General features: G+C 40.1%; 1 protein-coding gene across 1 annotated transcript; it reads left to right on the top strand.

Moving 5' to 3' along the window:
• Positions 1-623: 623 nt before the first annotated feature.
• On the top strand, positions 624-11,192 carry LOC140936415 (uncharacterized). The gene is made up of 6 exons (XM_073385882.1): positions 624-3,797; positions 4,387-4,639; positions 5,325-5,538; positions 6,230-6,435; positions 7,054-7,284; positions 9,574-11,192. The coding sequence occupies exons 1-6, from the start codon at positions 689-691 to the stop codon at positions 10,382-10,384; spliced, it is 4,824 nt and encodes a 1,607-aa protein (XP_073241983.1). The 5' UTR covers positions 624-688; the 3' UTR covers positions 10,385-11,192.
• Positions 11,193-11,305: the final 113 nt, after the last annotated feature.

Below are 11,305 nucleotides of genomic sequence, written 5' to 3'. Positions count from 1 at the left end.
CATTTAGCCGAAGTAAGCCAGATGGTATACTGCTAGCAGTCTCCCCTTTTCCTCGTAAAGTCACGCGTGTGGTCATTTGCGTGTCACGCGCGTTTTGCTCGACGGACCAAGAAAAAGGAGAGACTGCTCGTACTAGTAATCTTGCATCCTTTTATAAATTAAACAGACCGAGAACTTCAAAGCAAATGCAAATATCACTGATTTAGGTTTTCTTTTTAGCTGAGTTCACTGAGATATTAGACTGATATTTTCCCCCCTTTTACCTTAAAATTGCATTTCTCAGAGATCATGATGACATGTTTTGTTGCAGTTTTTTTGAAGGTCAACAGTCTACACAGCCGACCAAAAAAACGAGAAATGAATGCGTGACAAACGAACCCCAAAGGACGTCTGCGGGGAGGCTAGATCAGCTGATGTTGACGTCAGCACTGAGCCACGTGGTTTGTGAATGCAGACAAAACAAACTTTACATGCAAAGACACGCCATGCATATTCTACGAATGTATGGATAGGAGGCAAACAGAGCGTATAATACCCTGTTGAAGGTACAGGCTGAAGGTTTCGTAGTTCATAACAGTCTCCTACAAGTTTCTTTCGCCATATAATCCCCTCGGGAGACAGGGCTATTTTTTCTCGGAATAATATTCAGACATTTTTCACTTTCTAGGAAATCTTCGTGACAGACAAGATGGCGGATGATGTTTTGGCAGAGAAAATGTTCAATTATATCTGCGGTAGCGGCGGTTTTGTACAATTATCTGTTCTTTTAAAGCAGTCCTCGCCCTTGGGAAGTAGGAAATCAGAGTTTGAACCGAAAACCTGGCTGTTGAGTCAAGCTGATAAGCGTTTAGTGGTCCTGAAAGATTTCAATGGCGAGATAGCAGGTGTGCGAATTGATTTAAGAAGAAAAATATGTCGACAATATCACGACAAAGGTTCTTGTCGAAGAGCTCAGGGGAAGTGTAAGTTCTGGCATATTTGTAAAGGATTCATCGAAGAAAATTGCGATGGCAAATGCAACCGCTCGCACAACTTTTTTGACCCAGAAAACAACGAGAAAACAAAAGAATTGGGGCTGGCTAAATATCAGAACGGGACTTTAAAACATATTGTTGCGTGGAGCCTGCCACAGGTTTGTGAGCTGTATACAAGAGGTATATGTACGTCGGATTCATGCTTATACCTTCATCTTTGTTCTCAAGCTGTCCGAAGTTCAGCGTGTTCTTGTTCCGCTTTGTCACACAACCTCACGGATTCTCACAACATGAAGATTCTCAAACAGTATGATCTGGTGCCTCATCAGTCGATGTCAACAGATTTTGTTCGGTGCAATATCTTGGTTCCGAAGGAACAGCGTGTTCTTCACAAAGCTCATGATTTTTTACCCAGTGTTTGCAACGCCGGTGAAAATTCCTCTAAGGAAGCGATGGGAGTCATACAAGGTACTAAAAAACAATCGCCGGAAGTGTCTGCACCATCCAGACTCGAAACTACAACATCTCCGTTCAATACGAAACAAAGCTCTTACGATAATATTAAAGAATCCGATGCTGCATGCAGTTTTCAAGATCGAGCTGAATTTGAGAAGAAGAATTGCCCGTCAAATCTTTTGCAAGAGAAGACAAACAAGTCGGGAGCACCAATCTGTAAGCAAACCGATCGTATTAACAATTTAACGAGTAATGCAGTATCACCTTCTGAGAGTATGCTTGAGTTTTCAAATATTCAAACTGGAGACGATTCTGATACCTCCTTTGATGAAAACAAGCCTGCAAATAGAAACACCACAGCCGTTGGATGTAAATATGATAAGAAAAATTCGGTTGATGCCATGAAAGTTGTTGGTTTAAAACAGAATCCTATAAACATGATGAAAAACGAATTGGATGGAAATGATTCGATGAAATGGGAGCAAGGATCTTTGATTGACAGTTCAAGAAAGGATCCAAATATTGACCGATCGCAAAAGAAGAAAAGCAGAAATTCTGTGACTAAAGAGCAACAAACCAAGGCAAAGACTCAAGAGGTGGGAAAAAATGCAGCCTGTATGAAGGCGTTGAGTACACAACAACCGAAAAGTTTGGATGTGTCACGTGACACAAAAGACAGTCAACGCCAACATGAATCCAACAGAGCCTCGGAAAGTGCCAATAAAGAGCGGTTTGTGGAGGCCTGGTTGACAAGCCGCGATTTCGTTGTTGAGTCTACTTTCAGTTGCACTGATTCGCACAGGCTACCAACCTCACAAGAGGTGGAATCTGGGCGTCAACGAAAGCTGTCTGTTTCCAGTTCTTGCAGCTCTGTTCAAGACTCGCGTAAATTTTCACCCTCCAAAAAGGCTGTTTTCGATTGCATTGTGAAAGAATACAATGGCACGGTGTCCTTTGATGTCATTTCAAAACGACAAGATTTGTTTCCCAACGGTTGTGGGGACATTGCCAAGTGGTTTAGAGCAAGATCAAAAGAAAGCTTTTTAATCAGAGAAAAGGAAGGAATCATTTACGAGGTTAGTGCCTTCTGTCGAAAGGCAAGGTTTTGTTTCAAGGAAAAGTGTTCTCAGAAGGATTGTCAGTACTTCCACGTGTGTAGGGAGTACATCGCTGGCTTCTGCAGGCGTGGTATTGAATGCCAAAGAAATCACTGTTTTCAGTACGATCAAGATAGAAAGTTAATTTCCAAACACAAGTTGGATGGTTTGACAGAAGAACAACTCCGCAACGTGTTTCAGCTTTCTACGCCTCAAGTATGTCTGGATTATAACAATGGACGTTGCACCAACGGTTTGTCTTGCGCCCAAGTACACATTTGCAAAGATTTTATCAAGAAGAGGTGCGACGATGAGGAAGACTGTGGTCTTCGACACGAAAGCGCGTTTGCCGAAGCTCACACCACTGATGTACTTCAGAAATATGGCATGAGAGTCATTGGAGGCAACTTCAGTTCAGTGCTTCGCACGCTTTTGGTATGCCAGGAGAACATTTCCAGTGGTTTGAAAGACCCCAAGGGCAATATTACTGCAAAGGGCGTGACCACTAAAGGGAGCAAGGGAGTTCAGCACATGTCATCGAAAGTGGGCGTGACTGCAAGTGCCCCTGCTCAGCCGGCTGAGGTTAAAGTCTTCGAATACCTTTGCAACGAATACGATTGTTCTGCTTCTCTTTCCGTGATTTCCAAACGAACAGATTTGTTCCCGTCTGAATTTAAGGATGTAGAAGCTTGGTTTCGAAACAAGAAAGGGAGTTTTCTCATTACAGAAGACGATCACAGAAAGATAACCCAAGTGGACGCTTTCTCTACAAAAGCACGTTTATGTCTAAGTTACAACAACTCTCATAATGGGGAGTGCACTAGAGGTAACTGTTCCTACTTACACGTCTGTAGAGAGTACATAACCGATTCCTGTAGCAACGGAGCAACATGCCCGCGGAATCATCACTTCCAAGACGAGAGAGAAAGAGCTCTATTGTCGAAGATTAAGCTTGACAAGTTAACAGATGAGCAACTTAGGAAGCTCGTTCTTTCATCTACTCCCCAAATCTGTGTAGAGTACAACAATGGTTTATGTGATCTTGCTGAGTCGTGTTCTAAAATACACATGTGTAGAGAACATTTGAAAAAGTGTTTTAGAAGGGGATATGGCTGTGACTTACTTCATGAAGAAGCCATGAACACTGAACACACCCAAGCAATTCTTGAACGTTTTCAGCTGGGACACCATAAATCAGACCTGGTAAAGAAAATTATTCTTGTTTGTGATCAGCGCGAGAAATCCGCATGTTCAAAAGAAAAAACTTCAGGTACGTAATGTAAAATTTTGTCGTCCCTATGACATCTCTATTTAGGTATACTGAATTTTCGTTTTAATACGCATTTTCCGTGGTTATGAAAAAGAGTCGCTTCCTACGTAGGACGCTAAAAACGTAGTAGTCTTCAAGGTCCACATAAAGGTAGCTTAATGCTGCGGTTTTCGATCGAGAAACCCGGGGTACAATAAGCCTTACTTATTAAATTACATTGTCAGACAGTAAGATTGAACATCATGATTTTAGGGAAAAGGGAAAAGTTAGCTTTATATGACACAATGAAAGTGTTTAAAAGAGGGAAGCTGCCAATTAAAGACGGAGAGCTAAGACGGGTGTTAAGAAATTTCTACCCTGGCCGAAGGTTTAGAAAAGTTAGATTTTCCGTGACCGTTTTGATCGTGAACGTTATAAGACGGAAAACCAGTCTGACAAAATGTAACAAAATAGAAATGAATGAGTATCAATGTAAATAAAAAGTTGTTATCATATATATAAATACTGCATGATAATGCCTCAATAGTCAGTGGGACAAATTTTAGTTATTACTGAACGAGCCGTCATTTCTCTCTCTTTTTCACTCAAGGCATTCTGACAGGACATATTCTCGTAAACGAGCCAGATGCACCCATTTGCCCAGCGTTTATTCTTAGCAATTGTAAGAATGGTTCTAAGTGTACAGGCCATCACTGCTTTTTGCCTTACCATTGGCAATATAGCGCGGATGCAGGTGAATGGAAGAGTTTTAATGAGAAAGACAACGAGAAGCTAGAAAAACTGTATTGTGACGTGACACTTGAGGAATGTTCTGCTACAGGCATGCAAATATCATTTGAAAGGTATGTTATAGTAATTGTACACTGAGTATCTTGTGAAATTAATGGATTTTCTCTCATTTACAGTTATAATAATAATGCGAAGTAAGTAGACATACTTCAGCCCAAATCTAATGTATGAGAAAAGATTACGGAGTATGGCCAAATACAAGGGCTAAAGGCGAATGAAGCAGAACATTGGGATTTTATCTTATGATGCATCTTTTTAAACATGAATTATAGACCTCATTCATAACGGCGGCCTATTACTGTGAAACTCACAAAACCGTGAACACCAGAAATATTTATGAAATGTTATTGTGTTACGAGGAATTAGCCAATAAGGCGCGAGATAAATAACATGCAAACAACAACGGTAATTAGTTTGTGGTTTTGAGGTTTGCTTGCGTATTCCTGAACTTTACTGTAATTGGCCAGTACACAATCAACTTTCCACGGTTTTCGGAGTTTGACAGTAATATACTAGAAATACGTATCTCGCAATGAGTTTGACAGTAATATATTATTGTATATGTATGATAATTAGCCATTCTGGCTTTGTTAGCATGTGAAAAATACAAAAGAATTTTAACTTTCAAACGAGTTCAGAAAGGCTAATCATCATAAATATAAAACAAAATTAGTAAGCCGCCATTTTGAATAAGGTCTATAGCTTGACATAATTATCATTTTAATATTCATATTTTAGCAATGGATTTTTATTCCTTGACGAGATGTATGATGTCGATATTTTGCTCGATAATAAGCTGCTGATTACACAGAAAGATTTTGAGAGGTTCACGCAACTACGACGCCTATCTACGGAGTCTGACGTAAACTCAAGTAACCCTCTAGCTACAGAGTGGATATGGTACTGGCAGGACGAAAATGGACTCTGGAGGATGTATGACCAAGACCACACTGTGAGTAAATAGTGGGAGAAATCATGATAACTCAGTTGTAAGTAGCCTTACAGTCCTTCAAGGAAAGCGGTGCAAGGGGTGAGGGGTTGATTCTGTTTAAAGGTTCTGGTGAGCCCCTCAAGGTGATTTAAGCATTATGGGATATGGAAAGCTGCTCTAGGGGATCTGTAAACAATTCAGTTCGTTTGGGGGAATGAAGAAAGTCGGGAAATCTCTTGTCGCACGGCAGACAAAAAAGGGAGAAACCTTTTGTACGTCTACGGAAGTTATTGCGTACTTACTGTACTGAAACTGAGAGGCAAATGATTTCTCCAAACCAGTAAGAGATTTCAAAGAGTTTTATCGTGGAAAGCCTGAGGTAATCGAAATCTTAAATATGATTGACTTAGTCATAAAAGCGAATGAAAACACCTGTGAGAGGTTTCATTTATATGGTCACATGCCCGATAGGATGAAAAGTATGTTGTCAGAGTTTTCCATGGGTGTGAAATCTTTACTATAACATCGTATATGGCTGTCGTCTCAGAGTAATCGGGCAGAACCCCCGATTAAGAGTTGGACTTGCTGGATATGTGACTTGTATATTAGGCCAACCCGACAATTATTCCAAGCAATATATGGAGCGCGAGTAAAATTCTATATAGAGCAGTGTATGGTTCCTTGTCTCCACAACTTACCTTGTTATTAATAGGGCAAAGATCTTCAAGAATCCTTAGAAAAAGCCTTCTTGAACAAGAAAAACGATTTCAAGTTTCGGATTGCAGACCAGGATTACATTTTAAGTTTTAACCCATCAACTGACATGAGCCAGACAAACGTCAAGTACGGCACGACAAAAAAAGTAAGAAGAAGACCTAGAAAATTTGTGTCCAAGGATGACATTTCCCAACTTAAAAGGTATTCTGTGATGTAGAATTAATTAATGGCACGAACTTTATCCCTTCCGACCGATATGATGGGCCAATTTCTTTCTGTCGAAGTAATGAGCATAAAATCTCACACCTTCTTAGGGTGGCCAAAAGAAGTGTTTTAGTAAAGCTCTGTTTATAAGGATAAAAACTACTGTAGGTACCCAGCAAGGCACTAATTTATGTAAAATATAACCACGGGTGTGGTCGCTTATTTATGATCAGTCACAAAAATATGTCACGTCAGATGGGCCTTAGCCTCCTGCGTAGCCGCTCGGGCCGGAGTCACGCAATGCTCCCGTCTCCCTCTTGATGTGTTGTTTAATCTGTTGGAAGCTGGTCACTTATAGGCGAAGTGTGTGTCGTTAAAATGACTTCAATGTGATTTTACCGTTTGGGTCAATTATGGAGCCAATAGCCCCTTTGGGCTAACCTGGTGGTTCTGTTAAGGAAACCTTATGATGTTAGCATTCAAGTGAAACGTCGGGTCATAATTCTCAGTTGCTCAGTTACTTACTATAAATTCACTGAATTATGCTATATGGAGCATTCTTAGGAGATAAACCTGGATAACGATGTGTCACTGCGTTACCATCTTCTTTTTTAGGTCTCAGAATGCAGTGAGCATTCAGCAAGGGAGAAATGCACGAGCCACCAATATGCCAAGTCACTGGTCTTCCATGCCACCTAAGAGGCAATATCAACGTGTTCCGTTATCACGATTTTCTGACGAATTTAAAGAAGTGGAAAAACTCTTCAAAAAGTCCATCGAACGGAGTGTGTTAATTGTTGGCATTGAACGAGTGCAAAACCCTTTCATGTGGGAAAAGTACCAAAGGTACTACTGAACAAATGCATTTAACGTATACTAAGGTGTTAAATGTTACGTCACCAATGAACGTTTGCGTCGCTTATTACAACCTTAGAGGTGTGAAGACACTCTAATTGTCCCCAAAACATGACAAAAGACGATATCAAAACATAAGGATCACGAGGGCTTTAACTGAGTGCCCCACCGAATTTCGCGAGGGTTTGCGAGGCACTTTTTTCTAGTATGGGCTGGTCATTTGTGATAAATAGTGTTTTTCAATACAGTCTTCAATACAAAGTGTACTGATGAGAGATGGGGGAGGGGGTTGGGCTTATTTAAAAGGCACGGGCTTACTAGATTATTTATGGTACATAATTACCCTCATATACTTTAACTGCACCGTTCATAGTGTTATCAGAAGCATATAACCCCGGAGCGTATAACTTTGTCGCAATGCTGGGGTTTCTGTAGGGAACCAATCAGAATGTACTTCCTAATATGGAATTACTGATAAGCGGGGTTGTCGCTCGAGTGCTCTATAGGAAAACTTGTATCGCGATGTAAATAATGCGGTGCAAAAAGCATTTACTGTTTTACGAGGTAATATTTGACGAAAATCGGAATAAATGACCAGAACTGAGTTAGTTCCTCCTAACATGACAAAGTGGACTACCAATGACACGTACCGTAAGAGACGCGATTTCTTAAAGTTGTTACTTCAAAAACTGTTTTGCGTGACGATTAGCGCAAATAACCTTTAAAAAATCACTTACTATCTATCTAAAATAACTAGTAACACCTATTTTCAAATAAAATTCACTAGATGCTGTACTCGAAAGTAACAATTGTAGAAGTGATGCGTGTAATAAGAAGAATGAAACGCAAGTTAGTAACTGACTTAGATGCCGGCGATCATGTTTTCAACTAATTTTATGAATGAACAAAACAGAAAGCAATGAACAGGCAAATTGTTTCTTGAAAAAATTTTTACTCGAAAACCCATAAGTTAACACTGACTGGATCGTGGATCCGTTGCCACAAATACAATCGGTTGAGCAAATGGCAAAAATTAGCACTAAAATTATCTGTCGCATTTCCCAATTTTTCTTGAAAACTCTATCAAAAATATATAAAACGTCTATGAAACATTTATAAATACATAAATTTCCTTTCCATAACGTACTTTCCTTGAGCATAATGTGTAAAATGTAAGTTTACCTGAAAATTCTTTGAAAAGGTTGTTAAGTTGGTCGCAGTTCAGAAAAGGATCGAAGCGCTCCGCCGTGAAGGAAACAATTAAGGTCGAAGTCCTCGAAGGTAAATTTCGCAGGTTAAAACTTTTCTTTGAAAAAATTCTTTCAAAAATCAAAAATTTACACTCAGAAAGAAAAGATTCCGTCCGACTTCATCGGCGCCTTGTACAACGCTTCTTCTGTTCTGCAAAGCTTGCCATATCATTTATTTTTTGTAGTCGCCATGCCGCTTTTGCTGAATGAGACCAGAAGTTGCAGATACCTGCTTTGTTGTGGTAGGTAGGTTTGCAGCTAGTAGCCTGAGGATGATCTTTGTCGGTCAAACAGGTTGCAGATATATTTTGCTGATTTCGGCGAGAGGCTTTGCGATGTGGTGGAGAAATGTGCGCATTCTTGTCTTACTTCGTGACTGGTCGATGTTTTCAAGCCATACCGCTTGCTTATAACTTTGTGGCTCTTCATGTTTTCCCAGGGTTGCATTTTATATCAGCATAATTACTTTATCTTTTATCCCACGAAACGATTTCTTTCGGTCGTAGACATACATGTATAATAAGCGTTGCAAGCTCAAAATTTTAACCTTAAATTCTCTGATTCCATATTTGGGCAAAATAATCTTCTATGCTTCTGATTGGACGGTTGCGTCGACTAAAAACCCCCAGCATGGTTCTAAACAGATAAGGAGAAGTTAGACGCTTCGGGGTTATATGCTTCTGGTCTTGTTAACTCGGGTTGCTCTAGGCTCTTTCTTACTTCCACTCGTTTCTTACAGTAAGCTCCTTTCCATCCCAGCCTCTCTTTCCCTTCTCAAGGACACTTGAGGGGCCGAGGGATTGGATTTGAGGAGGAGATAGCCACAAATTAGGTTGAAATTTATGACATCGGTGCGTGTATTTTCGTTATTGAAAAACCCAGATGCGCGCGCGATCTTCAGGTGTTAATCCTCTTCTACAGTCATTTATTATCATTTATATTATAAGCATGATTCAATATTAAAGCGAATAATAGGATTTCAAGGCCAAAAATAAAAGTTGACTTTGATTATTAACTGTATTTTATTCAGGAAAAAGGAAAACATGGCAGCAGCGAGGATTGGCTCTACCAAGGGACGGTTTGTTAACGAGAGGCAATTGTTTCATGGAACTAACCCTGAAATTGTAGAAGCTATCTGTAAACAGAACTTTGACTGGCGTCTTCATGGGAAAAACGCAACTGTTTACGGTGAAGGAAGCTATTTTGCATTAAACTCCTCGTACAGCGATAGTTACGCTAAGGAAGATACCAAAGGGTCTAAGTTCATGTTCGTGGCCAAGGTCCTCGTTGGGTCTTACACAAAGGGCCAGTCTAGTTATCGAAGGCCACCGTCAAAGGAGCCCTCGAACCCCGCAAGTGATCTGTACGATTCCTGTGTTGATGACAGGTCATTTCCAACCATTTTCGTCGTTTTCGATACTGATCAGTTCTACCCGGAATACATAATCGAGTACTCCACACCTCGACGCTCACCGGCAGCAATGGGATTAGCAGCTAGAGCGCATTACAACGCTGGCAGCCCATCCACCAGTTATCAGTCGACCACAAGCTCGAGTGTGCGTTCGCGCGTTCAAGCGCCTTATTCAGGTGTAACCAGTGGTATAGGCGGTTACACTTCCACATCCAGCACAACGTATAATTCTTCATCTGCAAATTATTATCATTCACCCATAGCAGGAATGAGCCCATATACCAGTGCCTCAAGCCAATATCAGTCTCCTCCAATGGCGTCAACAACTACTTCACACGCGTACTCTGGCGCGTCACGCAATCATTCGGTTTCACCTTCTTCATCTCGGTCATCCAGTTCTTCTAACAATAACAAATGTTTAGTCATGTGATTTCCTCCATCGTTTTTGTTGGTTTTGTGACGTTGAAAGAAGAAGAAAGTTTTACAAACTATCTCAAAACGTTAAATCGTAACACCCAAAACTATTTCTTGAACGCAGGGTTGTAGACTAGCGAAATGTTTGGGCATTCAATTAATAAGCTCACACTCTATGAACGTTCTAAATTAGAAAATGCAAGGGACTTTGTTACATATCTTGAAAAGCAGGAACGTATTCTTTTAAGGTTGAGGTACGAAACCAAGTTAATTGAGAAGTATTTAGGAGTGAAGGGGTAAATTTACTTTAAATGACTTTAATGCTAATGCCCTAACTACAAAAAGCTTGTTTCTATCGCAATGAAAATTAAGTAAAAAATTTATTTACAATATGAATTTAAGTTGTTAAAAAGTAATCATGAAGTATCTAAATTGACTTTTAATTAGTATTCTGTTGCGCGCAGACAAAAGAAAGTGATTTACTGCGTAATATAACTTGGGCCTTTGGCCCGTGTGCGTCTTTACCTTTATTTATAACGTATTTGATTTGTTGTATTAAAGATTAAGTAGTTGTCAGTAGACCTTGATCTTTGAGGGCAAAAGAATGCCAGCTTTTCTTTCCACGCACATTAATCAGTGTTACTGACTCTATAGAAACTATTTTGCGAGACTAACCACATGTAGCCGCACCCTCCTCCCGACAAAGAAAAAACGGAGAGAGGTAGCTCCCTGCCTCCCTTAAATGGCATAAAAATGTGTACAGATTACCCACTAAAGTGTGTGTTTCTCGACTTAGAATGCACGTACAACAACAAAAACAACAACAACAAAACTTTATTGATAAGAAGAAGATATAACACCGCCTGCAGCTATCAAGACTAGGTCGGACATTGCGTGCAAAAAAAGAATTTAAGGCTAACTAAGGAACGTTACAGTT

The sequence above is a fragment of the Porites lutea genome, chromosome 5, assembly GCF_958299795.1.
Source record: "Porites lutea chromosome 5, jaPorLute2.1, whole genome shotgun sequence".
NCBI lineage: Eukaryota > Metazoa > Cnidaria > Anthozoa > Scleractinia > Poritidae > Porites > Porites lutea.
Note: the sequence above shows the minus strand (reverse complement) of the source record. Positions and strands in the feature narration are given on the sequence as shown.